Below are 23,867 nucleotides of genomic sequence, written 5' to 3'. Positions count from 1 at the left end.
CTCCATCAAGGTGGTATTTCCCTAGTGAGAAGGTCATATGAGATAGTATCAAAAGCTTTACTAAAGTCAAGATATAAACATGAACAAAAATGGATAGGAAGGACAAGGATGACAAGATATCACAGTCACTCAGCAGATATGTGCACATCTTCATGCGTTTGTGTGTATTATTCTTTAATCTTTTTGCTTTCTTCTGTGCCACCCCTTATTGCTTACATCCTCCTCTTTGGGCCAAACTCAGAAGGAAGGATAAGGAGGAGCAAGAGAAAGAGCTAACAAGAGGGCATGAAAAGGTTTCAAGTTAGGGGCACTACCTACTTTCCTCTATATTCTGCACTAACTAGGTCCTGATCCTGCAACTGCATCCATTTGGATAGACCTATGCACGCACGCAAAGTTCTACTGAAGTCAAAAGGGCTCTGTGCCAAGATTCATCTACATGGACATTGGTGCAAAACTAGGGCTTTAGACATCACCTCTGTCTTTGGTCTCTTCTGGGCCAACCAATCATCAGATAGGAGAATGGGAGTAGAATAATAAGAGAATTCGCCAGGCTGTTCCGTGGAGTGAAAGAGGAAACAAGAGAAAATGAGAGCAAAGAGGCATGCAGAAGCAAAGCTGTGCAGGGCCCTGAAGGCTGCAACTTTGATAGATTTCTCTTGTCTTCTGTATCAAAGCTATGTATATGAAAAAAACTGGACAAGATCAGAGAAGTGGACTAGGTGAATTATTTTTGCAGCAGGATTATACCCAAATTAAGTTTGCAGAATTAGAGAGGTTAGACTATTAAATGGAGAGGTACAGATGAGAGACTCCAAAAGAAGTACAATTTAAAACTTGCAAACTTACCAAGACATTTAACTTATGTTCAGTCTTGAATTTTTCAGCAAACTCCCAAATTCTCTTGGGATTAGACATATCCAGAATGTGCAAAAAGATATTCTAAAACAAAAAAGGAATTACATTACAACCAATATGGAAAGACAGTTTCCTTTAACATGCATAAATGAAACTCCATTATGCTATTTGAAACACAAATTTACAAACATAGTATTGGCAAGGAATTTGCATATTAACTAATCTAAGTAAATTTAAAACAGGACTTTCGATATGCTAAGGAGAAAATATTTCAGAAGTTAGAGTGTAGTGGTATATAGAGACTTTACTTGCATCAAAAGTTTTCCCTTCATGTGCCCCCATGTTTCTCCCCAAATATAACATGAAACTGCCTTGTATGGGTGCTTTGTCCTTCCATAAGAGGAGAATTTATGGATTTGTAGTCTCCAAAATTAGAAGTGTAATCATTAGGTATCTTTACAGAAGAGCATTACTCACCTGTAATTATGCTTCTCTGAAAATATCATTTGATTGGATTACTAGTCACCCACTGTCTTCTCAGAGTTGGGAAAGATAGTAACAGTTTCAAAAACTACATATTTTCTCATGGCCTTTCCCTACTGTAACCAGTAGGGCAGGAGTGAAAGTAACTTAAAGGACTTACCCGTACTCCAGAGTCCTGCGGAGGGGGAGGGGCCTCAACTGGAAGAGGTGTGGCCTCTATCGGAAGAGGTGGGGCCTTTAAATCCTGGGGCTTTTAAATCAGGATTTAAAAGGCTCAGAGATTCAGCTGAAGGTAGGAGCCAGGCTCTTTAAAATTAACCCCAGACCTAGCAGCTGCAGAGGCGGCTGGGAGCCCTGGGGTTTGGGCAGAGGTGAAAGTAATTTACATTTCTTACCCATATGGTCCAATCACAAGCAACCCACACACCTCTAGTACATACTTCATGGATCCCTCCCATTGCATGACACAGATAGAGAAAATAAAGCTACTATTACCTCTACCAGTACTGTCTGTAATAAAACTTTATTATTGAATAAATATTGGAATAAACCTGAAAAAGTGAAAACTCACTGTCACATTTTTCTCTGTGTCTTCCCTCCTCCTCCTCCAGCCAGGCTGCAGATGCTAGGCTCTGTGCTTTCTCCCTGCCTGGCACTCAGCAGCTGCTGCAGAGGCTTCCCTCTAGCTTGCAGCAGGGAGACTGCCTCCTGCATAAGAACAGTTTAAACTCAGTTGTTCCCTGATGGTTCAGCCCCCAGGGTTAAGAGAGGTTTCTGGCATCTTTGTTAATTTCACTCCCAGTTGTTGGGGGGTGGGGAAAAAAGCTGTGTGTGACCATGGCAGGGGCAGTTCTTTTCTGCCCCCCGGATGAGGGGATCTCCAATACTACTAATATACAATAGTAGGGGCCAGTTGCTGGGGTCGGGGCAGTCGGCGGCAGGCTGCAGCTGCACTGTTTGTGACACACACATTCACACACACACACACACACACACACACACACACACACACACACACACACACACACACACACAGAGTATATATGTGTATGAATGTGTCACAAACAATGCAGCTGCAGCCTGCCACCGACCACCAGCGACCCCAGCAACTAGCCCCTGTGGGCTGCTGCCTGCAGAGAGCCAGCAGGTGTCGCTGGGCTGGGGCTGCCAAGGAGTAAGTAACCAAGGAAAAACCACAGCCAGCCAGCCAGGGAGGGAGCCTGGGGGGCAGGAGGAGGAGGAGAGGAAGGGAAAGTAAGGGGTGATTGAAGGACAAGTGGACTAGCCTTCAAGAAAAATACAAGATATTTAAAGAAAGTCTTATCAATTTCAGCCTCTGCACTCTGCAGGCAGGACAAAACAAAAAGATCTGAGATTGCACCCGCTGTCCTAAGGACATTTCAGGTGTTTAAATCAATATAGAAAGAGGGTGGATTGGTATGAAAACTACTATTTTTTTCAAAGGAGGCACAATAATTTCGCTGAATATTCAGTTTTCCCTCCAATCCCTTTGTGGTTTTGTCTATGGGGACTATTTGCTTTCCCTGTAAATCTTTAGTTGCTTTAGCAAAATTGCTTTGCCCAAAATAAACCCTAATCATCATGACATCTTTCCACTATGTTCTCCATGTTTTGTGTGTTTTTTTTAAATAGTAACATTTCAAAGACGATCTGCAAACAGTTTGGACATCACAACCATGATCCTCTGCTGGGGAGGGAATGGGATAGATTTGCACTTGGAAATGGTTCCTGATTTTGATTGTGTTTAGGAGATCCCCTCATCCCGGAGGCAGAAAAGAACTGCCCCTGCCATGGTCACACACACCCAACAAGAACTGAGAGTGAAATTAACAAGGATGCCAGAAATGGCTCCTAACTCTGGGCACTGAACTGCACAGGGAACAGCTGAGTTTAAACTGTTCTTTTGCATGCAGCAATAGCAGGCATCTCAACCAGTCTACTGCAAGCTAGAGCCTAGAGGAAAACCCCTGCTGGGGGGAATGGGGAGGAATTCAGAGCCTTGTCTGCAGCCTGGCTGGAGGAGAGGGAGGGAGGAGATGAGAAACCAATGTGACAGTGAGTTTTCCCCTACTACCTGCTTTTATTAGCTCAGGATTTAAGCTGTGCAGCCAAATGCTTGTATTTGTTGTGTATATTAGTAGGAGATATCCCCTCATCCCAAGGGGCAGACAGGGACTGCCCCTGCCATGGTCAAACACTCCCTCCCCTCAACCCCCTCCACTCAGCTACTGTGAGTGAAATTAACAAGGAGGCTTGAAACCTAGCCCTGGGGGCTGAACCACCACAGAACAGCTGAGTTTAAACTTTTCTTATGCAGGGAGCAGGCTTCTCTCTCCCTCCCTCAGTCAGTCTCCTTTTCTTACTGGTCCTCCGTACCAGCGCGTACCAGCTTACTTTCAAAACCTCTGCAGTAGGGTACCCTATCTTAAAGAAATGCTCTTTGGCTATTTATTTGGGAGTAATCTGCTTTTCTTCTAATCAGCAACTGGAATGTAACATTGTAAAGGGGGCGCAACATGGGGCTGACCTGCTTGTGTCTCAAAATTCCAAAAGTCTTTGAGGACTAGGAAAGTTCCAATTTATGTCACACCAGAGGAGCTGAGACCAAAGAGCAGGAACCCAAGCAGTACAAAATTGTTAGAAATAGAAAGTCAGATGTTTGATTCTAATCTAAATTAAGGACTCTAAGTGGATTTGAAACACTCAGGTCAAGAGCCACATCACTTTCTAACACAAATGGAGCTCTCAGCAAAAGACAGGAAGATGCTGATGGCACCACAGAAGAGGTGCCACTGCTGAACAATTGGTGGTGCAACATTAAAAGCAGTCACAAGGGTGAGTCGAACAATGATACAAACAGGTGTGAAGAACTGTCAGGGAAGGTTTGGGGGTGGGGGGCAGGGGTGGAACACCATAGGTACAGGAGATGGAAAAAATCTGCAAATGCATGAGAAGAGACTAGGTCAACTTTGTGGGGGGTTGGGAAGGTAACAGTCTGAACATCTACAGTAGCAATGTGCATGTGCTTTATACATTAACTGTAAAAAGCCTAAGCCATATAGTAAACTGTAGGGAGTTACATATTAAAAATAGAGAACGTACAAGAATATCACTGGCCTGAATAATATCCTGTGTACCAGCCTTGCCCCCCACCCCCACTCTCTCTCTCTCTCTCTCTCTCTCTCTCTCTCTCTCTCTCTCTCTCTCTCTCTCTCTCTCTCTCTCTCTCTCTCTCACACACACACAGCAATACAGGAGAACAATCAAAACCATCAGCTGCTGAAATTAAACTTCATCAAATGCAACCATTAGAAAGAATGATAAATATTTTGCTGATTTATGAGGGTGCCTATTTATAAAATCTTCTAAGTCTTACTGCTGGTAAAGTGCTTAACAAAAACCTCCTAAAACTAAACTCACCTGATTACCAGTTTCTGTTGTTATTTCTCTTTTAGCTTCTTCAGCTCTCTCTTTATTTCGGCAAACCAGATGAAGTGTGCCACCTGGTGGAATTCCATAAGAATCACAATTAACAATTAGGTGTTAAGTGGAGGGGTGTGGGGAAAGGTAAAACTAACAAAATGGTATTTCATGTTTTTAAATACAAGTTTCCATACATCCCTAGAGCAATATCTTTGGAATCATATGAGCTTAAAAAGGGATGGAGTGGGATATGACCGTATCAAATTGTGAATTGTTTGCAGTGTTGTTGTGTCTCTAATATACTGGGACAAACATGGGCTACAAGGTGGGTGACGTAACATCTTTTATTGGGCCAAATTCTGTGGGTGAGAGAAGTTTTCAGGTTACACAGAGCTCTTTTACCTTGAAAGCTTGACTCTTTCACCAACAGAAGTTGGTCCAGTAAGAGATTACCTCACCCATCTTGTCTCTCAATTGTAAAGTCCATTTTGTACCCGTGTTGAAATACTGGCACTGTGACCACATTGATTTGGACTTGCCTGGGGCAGCCTGTTATGCTGCACTCCAGATAGCTGGTATAAGAATAGCAGTTGAAATTTTTTGCATGCAGTCAAGTAAGGCAGTTTGTGTGCTGACACTGCTGACTACTGTACCAAACACAATTGTCTCACTGTTACCTTGTCCTCCCCTCCTTTTGTTGGTCTTATCTATCTGTTGTCTTCTCACACCTAAGACTATAAATTCTTTGAGGCAGGGACTGTCTTACTTTACCTTGTCTGTACGGTGCCTAGGACAACTTGATCAATATCTTGTCTTGATCAATGATGGAGACCTTTAGATACCACCCCATAATATTTTGTGGCTCCCCTCCACTTGTTACTTTTGTTTCATGACCAGTTCTCGTGGTAAGAGCTGCCGAAGAACCATACAAGGTGCTCAAACCCCAAATATGCCCCTCTGAAAACAGTCATTTTTCACATGAAACATCCTACCCCTGAAGATGGGAGCTAGAATGTCTTGAAAAGCAGAATCCTATGTTCAGAAGGATGAACACTTTTCCAGTTAAACTTCTATCACACTTTGTGAAGGTCCCAAAAAGGTTAACACTGGTTTAGCTCAGTGGTTCTCAACCTTTCCAGACTACTGTAACTCTTTCACAGTCTGAAGCCTGAGCCCCCACTCTCCAGGGCTGAAGCATGCATCTTAGCTTTGCAGGTCACCCTGTGGCATGGGGTTCCAGGCAATTGCCCTGCTTGCCACCCCATAATTCCAGCCATGCACTTGTGAACCCCTAAACTGTCCAGTGACTCCTCTGTAATTCATAATCCCCAGGTTAAGAAACCCTAATCTAGATGAGTTGACTACCCTCTAGAAGACTGCTGCGTACACCTGGGGGTATACGTTCCCCTGGTTGAGAACCACTGTTTATCTCACCTCTCTTTGCTATCTCCATTGCAGTTGCTTTGCCAATACCACTGTTTGCTCCAGTAATCATAAAGGATCTTCCAGTTACATTTACCTCCAAATCTGCCGGAACAAAGTGTTTGGATGCAGAGTCATAGCCACTCCTGAATAAATCAATTAAAAGACTTGTAAATGACAGACTATATTGTATCCCTAAAAATACAAAGTCTTCAGTGGAAGAAAGAAAAAGGGGATCCACAACCAGGACTCAATTTAAATACTTATTTGTTTTCTTTAGCTTTCTAATAAATATAACAAGTCCCCATCTATTGCTCTAGGAGTTTTTGATGCAACATTAAAAGGCACTGATCAGCAAGAATATTTGAATAAGAATATACACAGATAGGAAATCTGTGTTATATATATATATTATATAAAAATAAAAACCACATACACACACTCTCTCTCTTACTTTAAAGAAATAAGACAAGAATCAGAATTTAAGGTCAGAAAGATCATCCAGTCTGACTGCCTGTATCTCACAGGTCCCCAACACCACCTAGCACCCACACTCTAAACCCAACCATCCAAGTGAGACTGAAGTAAATGAGACCCATGGGAGATTAGACTACTATGTGACACAGGCAGAGAACAGGAGGGACCAAGATGCACCAGCGCTCAAGGTTCCCGCAATGGCAGGAAAATGATCAATGAGATATATCCAGATGACCCTAGCAAGTCATTTTTTCCACACTTTGCAGAGGGTGAAAATCCCTTCAGGTCACTGCCAATCTGACCTGGAGGAAAATTCCTTCCTGACCCCACACAGGGGGCATTCAATTAAATTACAAGGTACAAAATTCAAAACCAATAAAAGGAAATGCTTTTTCACACACAATGTGATTGAACTGGTTGCCATGGAAAGGCACTGAGGCCAAGAACTCCACAAGAACTGAACATTTAGATGGATAGCCAGAATTAATGACAAACAACATGTTAGATGGGATATTAAACTTCACATTTAAAGGGTTAAGACATCTCTTATTAGAGAGATCAGGCAGAGACCTACGTCAGGGGCAGATTATCCCATATCAGCTTACTGCAAGGTTCTTACACCTTCCTCTGAAGCAGTTGATACTAGCCACTTTCAGAGACAGGATCCTGCAGCAGATATCCCACAGTCTGAGCCAGAGTGGCACTCCCTATGCAAGATCTGCTCCTCAGCTTGCCAATAAATTCATTAGTGGTGGCTGTGGTAAAGGACTAGCTCAGTGGTTTGAGCATTAGCCTGCTAAACCCAGCGTTGAGAGTTCAATCCTTGAGTGGGCCATTTATGGATCTGGGGCAAAAATACCTGGGGATTGGCCCTACTTTGAGCAGGGGGCTTGACTAGATGACCTCTTGTGGTCCTTTCCAAACCTGATATTCTATGATGTGCGATGATGCACAATGCTGTCACTTACACCCAGCATTCCCAACCAAAGACCTTACAGCTGTGGCTATGCTCTGAAGCACCTGGGTCAGCAGCTAAACCCACACACTAAACTCCACTTCTGCATCGCAGACAGCCAGATACAACCCAAGCCGACCTTGCTTTCTCAGTGCCTCTGACAGAGGAGTAACCTGGCTTGCACGAGGGCTGCCAAGGCACCCCCACGGAGCAAGCAGCCAATCCCACCCAAAGGCTCAGGGCACAGCAAGGGAAAGGAGACTCGAGAGGGCAACTTTTTCCTACCAAGGCTGCAGAGGCAACCGGCTTGTACCCAGCCAAGCGCCAGGGCGCTCAACGGCTCCTCGCCCGACCCCCGGACTGCGGCGCCTTCAGGCTGGAAAGCCCGAGGGCGGGAGCCGGGGCCAGCCCCCGGGAGCCGAGCTGCGCCCGCCTGCAGGCTCGGGGCCGGGCGCGAGCTGTGCGCGCGGCCGCTCGCAGCGGGAGCCCCCTGCTCGGGCAGCCCCAGCGGCCGGTACCTGGTGTACTCCCGCAGCCCCGTCAGGAACCACACGGTGTTCCGGTACCAGGACATGGCGCCTCTCCGCCGTTGTGTAAGCACCGCCCCGCCCCCGGGGTTAAATAAGCGACGGGCCGGGAGACGCCCTGGCAGGCAGCGCCGGGCCCGGACCCACAGCTGCGTGCTGGGTCCCGTATGCTGCAGCGCCGCTGTCGGGGCGCTTGTCGCTGAGAGCTGCGTGCTGTGGGCAGGTTGAGGCAGAGAGCCCCGCGCCGGCACCCACGTGTCTCCGCAGCCCATCCGCCCTCCGCAAAAATTCCCTGTGGCTCGCTGCTGATATCCGCGGAGTTGCAGGGCTCTACAGTGGGGCCAGGCTAGGGTGACCATCTGGTCCGATTTTATAGGGACAGTCCCGACTTTGGGGCCTTTTTCTTATATAGGCAGGGCACCTGTTAGGCCCCAACCCTGTCCCGATTTTTCACATTTGCTGTCTGGTATTCTAGGCCGGGCTGGGGCTTGAGGCATTTCCCCTTCCTTTCTCCCCCCCACCCCACCCCACCCCACCCCCATGGAGGAGAGCTGCCTGGCAGCTGTGGGGATCAGTGGCAGACCTTACACCAGTCCTGGGCTGGGCTCCCAAGCAGCCCTGGCCTGTGTCCCTGCGCTCCCCCCCCCCCGTATCCCTGCCCCTCAGTCCCCCCTGCTCAGTGTTCCTGTCCCCCAGCCCCTCTGCTGAGGGCAGGTGGAGAGATGCAGGCTCCCCGCAGCTGACAGCATGGCTCTGGCCAGGGGGAGGGGCAGCTTGGAGCTGCAGCCCTGCCACAGTAAAAGCTGGGTTGGCAGCTGTAGGGAGTCACAGTGGACCCTCCATCTGCTCTGGGCATGGGGCCAAAGCAGGCCCCTGCCCAGTGTCTCTGCCCATCAGGTCCCCCACCCAGGGCAGGTGGAAGATCCATGCCTCGGTTCCTCACAGCTGCCTGCTTGGATCTTACCATCAGAGCCATGCACGGATGCAAAATTTGTATCTACATCTGCACAGCTATCTGCAGAAATGGTGCACGGATATAAAGCGAACACCTGCGGATTTGTAGGGCTCTACACAAGCAGCCGCAGCTGCGATGGGCCCTGACGTGGCCAAGCCACCTCTCTGAATAGCGCAACCATGGGAGGGCTCAGTAACAGTCAGCTGGGCTTCTTGCTGGGAGATCTCCCCGGCTGTTCCATGGCACCCTCCATGGCTTTCTACACAGTTGCTAGCCATTGTAATAGCAGGTCCCCATTCCTGGCACTGGGGAATGACCTCCCAAGCTACATGACGAGTCTACATTATCCCGTGGTTAGCATGGATTTTCCCTCTAGGGTGCCTTTGTTCTTCTCCCTTTAAAGTACTGTTTAGCCAAAGATACCTAGGCAATGTGTTTTGCTGTCTGATGAGTGTAACTTGTATATTCTGCAACCTATTGGAATAGAGTTTGTTCTGCTTACATTGACTGTAAGCATTTGTGGGCACTAAGTGGCAATTGAAAGTCTGTGGGCAAGCTTCTGCCTGCTATGTGTCCCTTCTACTTTCTGTTTGTTCTCAATTTCTCTGCATCAAACAAGAATAAAAACATTTACAGCTTTATTGTTAAAATACACTATAAAAAAAATCTCAGAGTGATTTACACTGATTTAAAAAGACCATACAAAAGAAACTGGACTCAGAGCTTTCTCATAGGCCGGGGCCACGTGCTCTGCTCAGTTCTGATGTAGCCTGCCATTTACAGAAAAAACAATAGCTAACCATATGTTGGAATTTGCTTTGATATAGGAACTGAGTTTCAGAGGAAGCGAAACTCAGCTCCCCCAAGAATTTGGCCCTACATTCCAGAACAGGCCAGAGTACCTCATGCTACTGGTCCGGGGTGGGAGCCCTGCTAGCTGAAGTGATACAGAAACAAGCCCACATTTTCTTGCATTGGTCCTGCTCTTACACAGAGTCCCATGAGTCCTATCACCCAGTACTGTGATTTAGATGCCAAATGCAACTCTGTCTCTATACAACACTAGCAGCTGTCATACACATCTTTATATAAACCTAGTCATTCTTAGGAGAAAACCCTGGGTTCCACAAGGGATCCTACACAAAAAAACTTTTCTCCAGAAAGCCAAAGCTCCTCTGCACTGGCAGTTCATCAGAGTGAAACTGCTGAATATAATCAGAGCCAGATTGCACCGTCCATACTCATGTTAGAAAGTGTCCCACCCATATCTATGGTATAAATAATCCCATTGATTTTAGTGGGACTACTCGCCATGTAAGGCACTACTCAGTATCAGAATAACACAAGTCACCCTATAATAATAGGTACAGGGAATTTCTTTTAGTGTATTTTGAGTTCCTGGGCCATGCACAAGTGGAATTTGGTGCCCATCAGGTGTAACATCATCACAAAGGCCCAGCTTGTCAACCAGAGCATGGCTTTTGACAATCAGTGCCTGCTGTAAAATAAATTCTTATATACATAAATAATTACATTACAAAAACCTTTAAAGGAATGTAGGGTTGAAAAGTCAAACACTCAAGTCAGATATATTCACTTATGTTTGAAACACGATACTCTGGTGAGAGAATCATAGAAACACATGTGAGGAAATGAATCATTTTGTATTGAATGCAGTGTTTGGGTGGTGGGTGTTTAATAAGGACTGAGGCCACGCATTGAATGTACAAGATATATCAAATAGCTACCCATGCACTGAATGAGGCATGAATCATGCGGTCAAAATTGAATGTGATTGTGTAATTAAAGACTGTTTCATAAGCCTTCGAAAAGTCATGGTAGAGGGGCAAATATGGTGCCCATCCATAAAAGGGGAAATAAGGACAACCTGGGGAATTACAGACCAGTCATCTTAATTTCAGTACATAGAAAGATAATGGAGCAAATAATTAAGCAATCAGTTTGCAAATACCTAGAAGATAATAAGGTGATAAGTAACAGTCAACATGGATTTGTCAAGAACAAATTGTGTCAAACCAACCTAATAGCTTTCTTTAACAGGGTAACAAGCCTTGTGGATGGGGGGAAGCTGTAGATGTGGTATATCTTGATGTTAGTAAAACTTTTTATACTGTCTTGCGTGACTTTCTCATAAACAAACTAGTGAAATACAACCTAGATGGAGCTACTATAAGGTGGGTGTAAAACTGGTTGGAAAAATCATTCCCAAAGAGTAGTTGTCAGTGGTTCACAATCAAGCTGGAAGGGCATAACAAGTGGGGTCCTGCAGGGATTAGTTCTGGGTCCAGTTCTGTTCACTATCGTCAGCAGTGATTTAGATAATGGCATAGAGAGTACACTTACGAAGTTTGTGGACAATACCAAGCTGGAAAGGGTTGCAGGTGCTTTGGAGGATAGGATTAAAATTCAAAATGATCTGGACAAACTAGAGAAATGGTCTGAAGAAAATAGTGCAAAATTCAATAAGGACAAATGCAAAGTACTCCACTTAGGAAGGAGCAATCAGTTACACAAATACGAAATTGGAAATGACTGCCTACAAAGGAGTACTGCAGAAAGGGATCTGGAGGTGATAGTGGATCACAAGCTAAATATGAGTCAAGAGTATAACACTGTGGCTAAAATAGCAAACATCATTCTGGGATGTATTAACAGGAGTGTTGTAAGCAAGACACAAAAAGTAATTCTTCCACTCTACTTCATACTAATTAGGCCTCAACTGGAGTATTGTGCCCACATCTGGGTGCCACATTTCAGGAAAGATGTGGACAAATTGGAAGTCCAGACCTAGGAGGGAAGATTGAAAAAATTGGGTTTGTTTAGTCTGGAGAAGAGAAGACTAAGAGGGGACATGATCAGTGGTGGATTAGCCACTGGGACAATGGGGGGGGGGTGTGCCAGAAAAATGGGTAACCTCCGCATTCCACCCACCTGGTACTCATGCCAGGGAGCGGAGTCGGGGCACAGGGTCTTGCCCTGCTCTGCCAGTTCACCCAGTGTGCCAACCAGGGAGCAGGGTTGGAGCCTGGGGGCTCCCCGGCAGGAGCACCAGGTGGGCAGAGCAGGGCAAGCCCCCACATCCTAACCCCACTCTCCAGCAGGAATGCTAGAGGACAGACCAGGAGGACTGCAGGCAGAAGGGGTGTAGAGGGGCCTCCACTTGCTCTGGCCCAGGGGCCCCACAAAATCCTAATCTGCCCCTGGACATGATAAAAGTTTTCAGATACAGAAAAGGTTGTTACAAGAAGGAGGGAGAAAAATTATTCTCGTTAACTTCTGAGGATAGGACAAGAAGCAATGGACTTAAATTGCAGCGAAGTCAAACTTCCTTACCATCAAGGTGGTTAAACACTGGAATAAATTGCCCAGGGAGGCTGTGGGACCTCCATCACTGGAGATTTTAAGAGCAGTTTAGACAAACACCTGTCAGGGATGGTCTAGATAATACTTAGTCCTGCCAGGAGTGCAGGGGACTGGACTAGATGACCTCTCGAGGTCCCTTCCAGTCTTCCATATGATTATATGAGATGCACATGGGGACAAATTAAGTTTGTATGGGCCTTAACTACAGGTGGCACAACAAGCTCTGCCTATATACCTATGTAATTGTAAGATATAAGAGGAAGGCTATATGACAGTCACTTATGGAGCTCAATAAGCAAAATTGTACAGCCTGGGGTGCCATACTGACATTATGTGAATGGGAATTTTTAACACAAGGAAAACAGAGCATTAACTGGGCTTTACTTACATTAGCATCCAATCAGAAAGCTCCCATGGTGTCCCACATTTTGACACCATGGGAGCTATAAAAATTTGTTATATTGGACTCTAACCATCAGTGGTTAACAATTTACTGGAAAATGCTGACATACCACAGCTGTTTACTTTGGTAGAGTTATTTGCATTCTTGAGGAGAATACAACTTAAGACCAAAGAACACTAGTGGGGGAAAAAAACCAGAACTTTCCCTAAGGAAAATTGAGAAACCTGTTGGTGTTTTATTTCCCCTTATTATTAACTACTATTATTAATTGTATTATTATTTGTTAAGCACTGAAAATGTGTTTGGTTCAATATAAGACACAAGTGAAGTAATGATCCTTGCTCTGAGGAGATTGCAGTCTGATGTAGTAAGAGGAGGCCTTGAGATATAAACCTTGGTATCGGAGGCCTGGTATGAGGCCTAACACCTGAACTAAAGTAATGGTCAAGACTTTGCTAACATAACATAAAGCAAAGTTAAGCAGTGAGCCAGAGGCAGGCCCTGCTCACAGAAGCTGGCAAGGAGAGGGCTGATGCTGGGAAAAAAGACATACCTAAAAGATACTGGACACCAGAGATCAGAACATTCGCATACTTGTACACGCTACTCGGATAACAAGGAACAGGCTGACCCATCCCAATGACAGGGGCAAAAGGGTAATATGATGGATAGAGTTGTTTTGTTCGAACCAACATGTACAAGGTGAGAGGCGGCACCTTATTACGTAGAGGGGTTGTACCTTGCTACATAGAAGGGTTGCATCTCAATATGTCAGGAGTGATGTGTAACTTGTTTGTACCTGTGTATAAGAATACATCCCTGGTGCAGTGTCTTTGTCCAGCCTAGGGGGCAGTAGAAAGTCCCGCCACTGACTGAGCTGAGTCCATTGCCAGGGAGCACATATGTACTGGCTAGCTGCACCTTAGCAGCACCTTGGACTTTGTTTGCCAGGGAGCTGGAGACTGTGTTTCTCTTCAACAATAAACCTGGCTGACGTGCCTTTATACCTTACTAGAGTCTGTGGTCATTGGGGATTCTCTCGGGGTCTGCTGCGTCAGCTATCTGTGCAGAGCTGGGGCAGCACACAGAGGGAACACACGCACGCAGCTTATTGATATCAACATTGAACAGAGCAGAGCACCACACCAGTAGCATCTGACAACAGCCCTGTTTCTGCTGTTTGCAGGTAGATACCTACGCCCATGCAGAGTCCCTCTGAAGTCAACAGGTCTTTGTGCAGATGCAGGGCTCTTTGTGCAGAGCCCCAGCAGGTGGTTAAATTCTTGATGCGGTTCAGCCAGAAGCAATGCCCTGCAATGAAACCTGATTGTTCTGAACGATGTCTGTTAAGGAGCAGCTGCATCCTACCATGTAGAATGTGAGGGAAGACCTTTCCAGGGACCAGTAGCAATGACGTACAGCAGGCATATAGCAGGGGTTCTCAAACCGGGGGTCACGAGGTTATTACATGGGGGTGTCGCAAGCTGTCAACCTCCACTCCAAACCCTGCTTTGCCTTCAGTATTTATAATGGTGTTAAATATATAAAAAAGTGTTTTTAATTTATAAGGGGTGGGGGTGTGCACTCAGAGGCTTGCTGTGTGAAAGAGGTCACCAGTACCAAAGTTTGAAAACTACTGGCATCTAGGATGTGAGAGAGGAACAGGAATCCTTTCCATGGGCTGCCAGCCAATGTCTGAGCTGTGTCCCTGAGGTTACTAGAGACCGATGCCTGAAATATCCCATGCAGAACTTTGACAAACACTCCCTTTGCCCATTGGATTAAGGGAATGGGATAGAAGGATCTGCACAGTGGTGAATCCCCAGCTCTACCCAGGATCTACTCCTCTTCCCCCAAACACAGGATAAGACTGCCTCATACTGGGGGTGTGCAATCCTTGCACAATTTCCCCAAAACCACAGCCATCCCTCGAGTAGTGGAATGCATGAGTCTGATGCATAAGGAACCCTCCAGGACCATGAAGAATGGATCTAGAGCTGCCCTGTCATAGTGTCTTTCAAATTTGGAGCAGAAAGTTTTAAGCAACGTTTTAAAGACCTTTCAGCACAAAGGGAATTTCTAAAACATTGAATACTATAGAGGTGACTGTGCTACAGCATATTTTAGCATGTTTAATACCATCTCTTGAGGGTAGAGATTTAATATATAGAGAAAGTCATAGTAAAGCTGAAATGAAATTGTATTTAATAAAAGATATTTAAGAGCAGCCCCAAGGTAGTTGCGAGCTCTTTTACAATCGTTTTTGGAGTGGCAAAAGCCTCAGTATTAAGTACAAAACCTGCTTCCTTGTTTAGTTCCTACAGTAGATCCTATGGCTTTTGTGATACTCTGTTTCCCTGCATTCATTGATTTATAAATGCTCCTGCCCCCATTAAGTCAATCAGAATTTTGTCATTGATTTCAATGGGAATTGGAGCAGGCTGTATGGTGGGCCAAATTTTCAAAAAAGCTCAGCACCCATAATTGGGACCAGAATTTCAAAAGAAGTGGCCTATGGGCTGAACTCTGCAGCTGGGAATCAGTGTCGCAATGGGAGCTGCTGGGTACTGAGCACTTGAAAATCTGGCCCGACGTAACTAGTCTTGTGCTCAATGGAGTCTGTGGGAGTCTGTCAGCAACTGGGAGGGAGGCGTTTACCACTTCTCTTTGCAAGAGCAGAGGCAGAGAATCTGGTAAATCAGTAGAAGAGGCGTGGCCAAGGCCATGGAGCCTTGTGAATAAGTCTGAACTGCTTATGATAGTGCAGGAAGAGACACATAGGCCAAACCACTTGACTCCTGAAACACATGATGTGTTTTGAACAGCAGAACATTTTCTTTGTTTAGGGATTATACATCCAAGAGAATGATAAATCTGTCAGTGGCAACTGTCAGCATCATTGCTTTCCAGTGAATAGTCAGAATTTTCCCAGAACAAAGGCTCTTTGTTCATTAGGATTCCATGTGGTGGGGTGCTGTCAATTTAGTCAGCCCCTCCTATGACAGCCTTCTCTCTTTCTTTTCTTTCAGTCATTCCAGCTGATACTGGAAACATGTAAAGAGACACAGGCAAGTCAATTTTTGATAATCTAATCTTCCAAGAAATTTCTCTCATGGTAGGTGACAATCAAGCCACACTTTTCTTAGAATAGGATTTTGCTACATTTTTTCGTCGGAAATATGGGTTGGATCCAGCAAGATTTTGAGGGCTTTCATCTCCTGTTGACCTCTATGGGAGTTGAGGGCCTGGATCACCTCTCAAGATTGGGTGTTATCTCACGGTGAGAGTGCCTGCTAAGACTCAATCCTGCTCCCACTCAAGTCGCTGGGATTTTTGTTACTTATGTGCAAGTAGGATGAAACCCCTACTATTACAGCAGGAAGAGTGGAAATCTTCTTATAAACCCATCTCCTAAGTGCATATAAATTTTTGTATATACCTTTATATGGTATAAAGTAGCCTTTATAAAGAATAAGCTAAGTAGTTAATTTTCATCTTAGAAAAATACATTTTTAGGCTATAAAGCCTCAATATTTTAATTCCTATTATTAAAAAATTATTTTGAATTCCGTAAATCAGACATCACATTAAACACATGTTATATTGTCATAACGGTAATTAGTATTTTCCCCTCATTAGTATTTTTCTGTACTGATATTTCCTTTAGTTAGCTGCATTCCTCCCCACCCTACTTTTCTTTTTGCATAAAAAATTATCATATATTACACGGGGCCAATCAATTTCCACTGATCTGCCTTCAGAGGGAGCCCTCGGTGTATAGATCCTACTGCTCCCGTGCAGAAAAGGGAGCCAGCTGTCTCTGCAGCAATGCCCCTGATTCCCGTGAAGGGTGCTATGTAGATCTGGTGGTGTACGGAGGGGCAGGGAGCAGTACTGGTAGGCTGAAGGAGGAGTGGGCAGGTCAGTAATGGAGCTGGGAAGGGAACACATTCCTGCTCCGCCCCAAATACACACACTTGTCATCAGGACAGAAATAGAACATCATGACCCAAGCAATATGATCATTTCGCTAAGCTTTATAGCCACTGCTGCTAGTTTTCCACACGAGGGTTCTCATCCAGAGTCAAATGAACTCAATGAGAGTCATTCCATTGACTTGACTGGGCTTTGGATCAGATCCTATAACAGGCATAATGACTAGCTTACTCAGAATTCTGTTATAGTTCATTATTATTTCTGAAGCTGTGGGGTTGAATATTGTGGCTTGATCTTTACATTTAGGCCCATATGCTACCCTACATACACATACAACTACCCTTGACATCAGTAGGGCAACATACAGCCCTAGTTTATATGGCTGCTGTCACCCATGTGAAAATGACTAAAGAAATGCGTTGCAGCTTCTGTTCATGAGCAATCAACATGCTGCAATGCTGGGCTTCAGATAACCACTTTAATTTAGTCAGTGCAAGGCGATGAGTGAGACAAAAACGTTTATAAAAAGTTTTATTTCACCAACATTTGAGAAAAAAACAAAACCCCAACAAAAAATAAAGCAGCTCTTTGTGTGGTGTGTTATAATTCTGAAATTAGTACAATTTACCAAATATTAATTTGAAATCCATGCAAATCATAAAGTATCAATGCAGTGTGCAAATACAAGCAGCACTAATATAAAAGATTGGGTCAGCAGTACATTGCTTCCATTACTCCAGTAAGAAGGAGAACAGAGGTCTTGATTCTCTCCTGTCTTGCACCTTGTGGACTCATTTAGGGCTCAGTCTTGCACGGGGCTGAGGCTAACCCCACAAAAGGAAATAGATGTTTAACTGCCACTTTATAGGAACATTACAAGTCTTAAGCCATGAGAACAAAATGTGTATTAATATCGGCACATTATTGTCATAATCCATTCTTGCAGGCCGCTGGCCTGGCTTCCCAGTCCAAGAAAGAACCAGTGCCACACCAGAATGTTTCAGGTCCTTTTTCTCTGGGCTTCATATATTCGTGGCACCAAAAACCTTCAGCAAAACTCCCAGTTAAACTGTTCAGCATAATTCCAACAGTTAAACCATGTCTTATCCCCTGACCCAAGGGCTTCCTTGGGAGAGTCTCCTTGACTTTAGCAACTCTTCCCTCGTCCTGCCACAGGCCATCTGCCTGGGAGCCAACCTGCCACAGACACAAACTTTCTTGTTCTTGCTGCAGCTAAGCTCTCCAGCTTAGCTCCTTCAGCCTTTATAGGAATCAGCTGCTTATCAGGCAATCCCCTGATCTCTTGTAATCTACTAGACTTCAACCTGTTCTTAACCAGGCTCTGCCTCAGAAATATGCTGGCTGGCCCCTAGTCCCAAGAGTGTGTCTACACTGCATCTGGAAGCAAGCCTCCCAGGCCTGGTCCTCAGATTGATGTTTGCACACTAAAAATAGTGTCAGGTTTCAGAGAGGTAGCCATGTTAGTCTGTATCAGCAAAACAACAAGGAGTCCTTGTGGCACCTTAGAGACTAACAGATTTATTTGGGCATAAGCTTTCGTGGGCTATAACCCACTACATTAGATGCATGGAGTGGAAAATACAGTAGGGAGGTATAAACATACACACATGAAAAGATGGTAGTTGCCTTTTCAAGTGTGTGTGGGGGGTCAGTGCTAACGAGGCCAATTCAGTCAGGGTGGATGTGGCCCATTCCCAACCATTGACAAGAAGGTGTGAGTATCAACAAAGGGAAAATTACTTTTTGTAGTGACCCAGCAATATTTCCACCACACCACTGAACAGCACACTAACCCACAGAAACCTTCCTACCAACACTGCAAGAAGAAGGATTCTGCGTGGATTCCTCCTAACGGTTGAAACAACAGACTGGACTTCTACATAGAGCGCTTCCGCCGACATGCATGGGCTGAAATTGTGGAAAAGCAGCATCACTTGCCCCGTAACCTCAGACGTGCAGAACACAACGCCATCCACAGCCTCAGAAACAATTCTGACATTATAATCAAAAAAGCTGACAAAGGAGGTGCTGTAGTCATCATGAATAGGTCAGAGTATGAACAAGAGGCTGCTAGGCAACTCTCTGACACCACATTCCACAGGCCACTACCCTCTGATCCCACTGAGGGTCACCAAAAGAAGCTGAACCATCTGCTCAAGAAGCTCCCTGAAGAAGCACAGGAACAAATCTACACAGACACATCCCTAGAGCCCTGACCAGGGGTATTCTATCTGCTACCCAAGATCCATAAACCCAAGAATCCCAGACGCCCCATCATCTCAGGCATTGACACCCTGAAAGCAGGATTGTCTGGCTATGTGGACTCTCTCCTCAGGCCCTACACTACCAACACTCTCAGCTATCTTCGAGACACCACTGACTTCCTGAGGAAACTACAATCCGTTGTTGATCTTCCTAGCCACTATGGATGGAGAAGCTCTCTACACCAACACTCCACACAAAGATGGACTACAAGCCATCAGGAACCATATCCCCGATAATGTCACGGCAAACCTGGTGGCTGAGGTTTGTGACTTTGTCCTCTCCCACAACTATTTCAGATTTGGGGACGATTTATACCCAGAGGTGAAAGTGAGCCGGTCCGGTCCGGTCCAGTCCAGCGTACTGGCAAGAGTTGGTACACAGCCAACCATACTGGCAGAGGGCAGCTTCCCCAGACCTGCAATTTAAAAGGGTCCTGGGCTCTGGGCAGCAGCAGCCGGAGCCCCGGGCCCTTTAAATCAACGCTAGAGCCCCGCTGCTGGAGCCTTGGGGTAGCAGCAGTGGCCAGGAGCCCCAGGGCTCTGGAGGCAATGTAAAGGGCCCAAGGGTCCCAGCAGTGGCTGGAGCCTCTGACCCTTTAAATCGCCGCCAGAGCCCCAGAGCTCCTGGGTGCTGCCACTGCTATCACTATCATGAGGCTCCGGCAGTGATTTAAAGGGCCCAGGGCTCCTAGCCACCGCTACCACAGCTGGAGCCCTGGGTCCTTTAAAGTCGCTGCCTCTTTTGGTTGAGGCCCCACCCCCTGCTTAGAACGCCGGCCCTGTATGCCATTAAGTTCTTTAAGTTACTTTCACCCCTGTTTATACCTTCAAGTCAGCGGCACTGCATAGGTACCCGCATGGCCCTACAGAATACCAATATTTTTATGGCTGACTTAGAACAACTCTTCCTCAGATCTCTTCCCCTAGTGCCCCTACTCTACTTGCACTACATTGATGACATCTTCATCATCTGGACCTATGGAAAAGAAGCTCTTGAGAAATTCCACAATGATTTCAACAATTCCCATCCCACCATCAACCTCAGCCTGGACCAGTCCACACAAGAGATCCACTTCCTGGACATTACACTGCAAATAAGTGATGGTCTCATAAACCTATATACCGGCACCCTATACCAGAAACTACTGACCGCTATACTTACCTACATGCCTCCAGCTCTCATCCAGACTACATCACACAATCAATTGTTCACAGCCAAGTCCTAATATACAACCGCATTTGCTCCAATCCCTCAGACAGAGACAAACACCTATAGAATCTCTATCAAGTGTTCTTAAAACTACAGTGTCCACCTGGGGAAGTGAAGGAACAGATTGACAGAGCCAGAAGGGTACCCAGAAGTCACCTACTACAGGACAGGCCCAACAAAGAAAGTAACAGAACGCCACTAGCCGTCACCTTCTGCCCTCAACTAAAACCTCTCCAGCGCATCATCAGGGATCTACAACGTATCCTGAAGGATGATCCCTCACTTTCACAGACCTTGGGAGACAGGCCAGTCCTCACTTACAGACAGCCCCCCAACCTGAAGCAAATATTCACCAGCAACCACACACCACACAACAGAAACACTAACCCAGGAACCTATCCTTGCAACAAACCCTGTTGCCAGCTCTGTCCACATATCTATTCAAGGAACACTGTCATAGGTGCTAACCACATCAGCCACACCATCAGGGGCTCATTCACCTGCAAATCTACCAATGTGATATATGCCATCATGTGCCAGCAATGTCCCTCTGCCATGTACAATGGCCAAACCAGACAATCTCTACGCAAAAGAATAAGTGGACTCAAATCAGACATCAAGAATTGTAACATTCAAAAACCAGTAGAAGAGCACTTCAATCTCCCCGGACACTCAATAACAGACTTAAAAGTGGCCATTGTTCAACACAAAAACTTCAAAAACCGACTTCAACGAGAAACTGCAGAACTGGAATTAATTTGCAAACTTGACACCATCAAATTAGGCCTGAATAAAGACTGGGAGTGGCTGGGTCACTATAAAAAGTAATTTTCCCTCTGTTGATACTCACACCTTCTTGTCAACTGTTGGGAATGGGCCACATCCACCCTGCTTGAATTGGCCTCGTTAGCACTGACCCCTCCACTTGGTAAGGCAACTCCCACCTTTTCATGTGCTGTATATTTATACCTGCCTACTGTATTTTTCACTCCGTGCATCTGATGAAGTGGGTTATAGCCCACAAAAGCTTATGCCCAAATAAATTTGTTAGTCTCTAAGGTGCCACAAAGACTCCTTGTTGTTTTTTTAAAAAAATAGTGTGTAAACATTGTGGCTTATGACAGAGCTTGGGCACTCAAGACTTGGGGTGGGGGAGGGCTTGCGAGCCCGAGCGCCAGAGCCTGAGCAATGTCTGCACAGCTATTTTTAGCATGCTAGTGTGAGCCGTGCTAGTGTGAGTTTGTGGCCCTGGGATGGGAGGCTTGCCCCCAATGTAGTATAGGGGCAGCCAATTCTGTTACAATGTTCTATTCAGCACCTGTATGATGGTGTGTTGTGGTAGAATGGCTACCTCAGAATGCTTGGGGTAATTGCATCAGCTTGGGGTAATTGCATTTTAGAAATGTTTTTGAAAATTGTATTGGTTCTATTTTGTATCTCTTTGCCTGTAAAGCCAAGGTATTTGGAACATGAATCCAACTGTTCACACATCAGAGGGAGAGGAAAATGATAATTAATACATTTCAGACAGCTCTGGAAAAAATCTAAAATAGTTTTTCTAAACCTACTAATGATGTGATGTTTAACTCTGATATCTTAAGACCATTAAGGTTTGAGGATCAAGGGCTGTGTGTTGCATTGGAAATCTCCTAATTTCCCTTTTCCATGGTAGAAAGCTCCTGTTTCAAACCTTGAAGGGGTAACATAATGCCAGACCTAAAATCTGCTACAGGACTGAATTATGTCCATTGTTTATCTCTTCGTGGGGGCAGTGGGGGTGCAGGAAGGGTGGGATTCCACATTTGGAGGGAAATAAGGAAACATTTATCTGGCAGATTGTTTTTCTGCTGTTTGAAGCTGCCTCACAGGGCTCTGGAATGTTAGGCATAGTACCAATGAAGGTGGATTAGTGGGCAGAGTGAAGGTGAGGTGGTCACGGGGGGATATGCTTGCTCTATATAAATATATCAGGGGGCTTAACGTTAGGGAGGGAGAGGAATTATTTAAGTTTAGTACTAATGTAGGCACGAGGACGAATGGGTATAAACTGGATATTAGGAAGTTTAGACTTGAAATTAGACGAAGGTTTCTAACCATTAGGGGAGTGAAGTTCTGGAACAGCCTTCCGAGGGAAATAGTGGGGGCAAAAGACTTTCCTGGCTTTAAGACAAAGCTTGATAAGTATATGGAGGGGATGTTATGATAGGATTGTTAATTTGGGCAATTGATCTTGGATTACCACCAGATAGGTCTGCTCAATGGTCTGCGGGAAGATGTTGGATGGAATGGGAACTGAGTTACTGCAGAGAATTCCTTCTTGGGTGCTGGCTGGTGAGTCTTGCCCACATGCTCAGGGTTTAGCTGATCGCCATATTTGGGGTCGGGAAGGAATTTTCCTCCAGGGCGGATTGGCAGGGGCCCTGGAGGTTTTTCGCCTTCCCCTGCAGCGTGGGGCACGGGTCGCTTGCTGGTGGTTTCTCTGCAGCTTGAGGTCTTCAAACCAATTTTGAGGATTTCAATAACTTTGTCCTGGGTTAGGGGTTGTTATAAAATTGGATGGGTGGGGTTCTGTGGCCTGCCTTGTGCAGGAGGTCAGACTAGATGATCAGATTGGTCCCTTCTGACCTATGAGTCTATGAGTCTATGAGTCAAAAGTATATGATAAATGTAATTTACCACATGGATATCACCACTGTGTGTGTGTATGTATTTCTATGATACACAGTACTATGAATACTAATATTGTACAGGATATCTAGCCTGTGGAAATCATGGATATTTTTCCTTTAAAAGCTACATTTATTTCTCAAGAAGAGACGATGATTTAAGAAGCACAATTGCAACTGATTTCCTATACCACAATCATAATGCTGGCTGGTGCAAAAGAATTAGCCTAATAGTTTTTTGTTCCATTTCAAGAAGAAATTACAAATAAAGAGGGACATGGCTGATTTTCAAACTACTGTAATTTTATCCCTTAAATTACAAAATATTCAAAATGTTAACTAAAGGTATATTTTGTATCTTCAGTGATTCAGCTTTGGGCAGGGCCGGCTCCAGGCACCAGCTGACCAAGCACGTGCTTGAGGCGGCACCTTGGGGCAGGGCGGCACTAGGGGTTTTTGGTTTTCTGGGGTTTTTTTTTGGTTCCTCAGGGCAGCGGAGGGGCAGGGGTTTAGCGTGTCACTCGGGGGGGCGGGGGCTTGGCACAGCGCCCAGGGGGGCGGGGCGGAGGCTTGGAGCAGCGCTTAGAGGGGAGGCGGGGGCTTGGTGCAGCACTGGGGGGGGCGGACTTGGCACAGCGCTCGGGGGGACGGGGGCTTAGAGCAGCGTGGTGCTCGGAGGGGGGGCGGGGGCTTGGCGCAGCACAGAGCTCTGAGAGGGTGGGGCTTCAGGCGGCGTGACGCTCAGCGGGGGTAGAGTGGGGTGGTGCTCTTCCTTTTTGCTTGGGGCAGCAAAAAAGTTAGAGCCAGTCCTGGCTTTGGGTTGCAAACTTGACAGCTGTTATAAAGTAAGCGGGGTTAGGCC

General features: G+C 45.6%; 1 protein-coding gene across 3 annotated transcripts in view; it reads right to left on the bottom strand.

Annotated features, from left to right (window-relative positions):
• DHRS12 (dehydrogenase/reductase 12) overlaps nucleotides 1–8,385 on the bottom strand; it is a 54,976-nt gene extending 46,591 nt beyond the window's left edge. Inside the window, exons 1-4 of one of the 3 annotated variants that reach the window (XM_030564358.1) lie at nucleotides 8,158–8,385; nucleotides 6,220–6,353; nucleotides 4,783–4,865; nucleotides 850–942 (exon numbers count right to left, since the gene is read on the bottom strand). In XM_030564358.1, the coding sequence (XP_030420218.1) occupies nucleotides 850–942; nucleotides 4,783–4,865; nucleotides 6,220–6,353; nucleotides 8,158–8,213 (366 nt within the window). In that variant the 5' untranslated portion in view covers nucleotides 8,214–8,385. Of the gene's footprint in view, nucleotides 1–849; nucleotides 943–4,782; nucleotides 4,866–6,219; nucleotides 6,354–7,924; nucleotides 8,023–8,157 lie in introns of those variants that run through there. The other 2 variants (XM_030564349.1, XM_030564370.1) reach the window with 2 other exon arrangements.
• Nucleotides 8,386–23,867: the final 15,482 nt, after the last annotated feature.

The sequence above is a fragment of the Gopherus evgoodei genome, chromosome 1 (genome assembly GCF_007399415.2).
Source record: "Gopherus evgoodei ecotype Sinaloan lineage chromosome 1, rGopEvg1_v1.p, whole genome shotgun sequence".
In the NCBI taxonomy this organism is placed as follows: Eukaryota; Metazoa; Chordata; order Testudines; family Testudinidae; genus Gopherus; species Gopherus evgoodei.
This window is presented reverse-complemented; position numbering and strand designations above follow the sequence as displayed.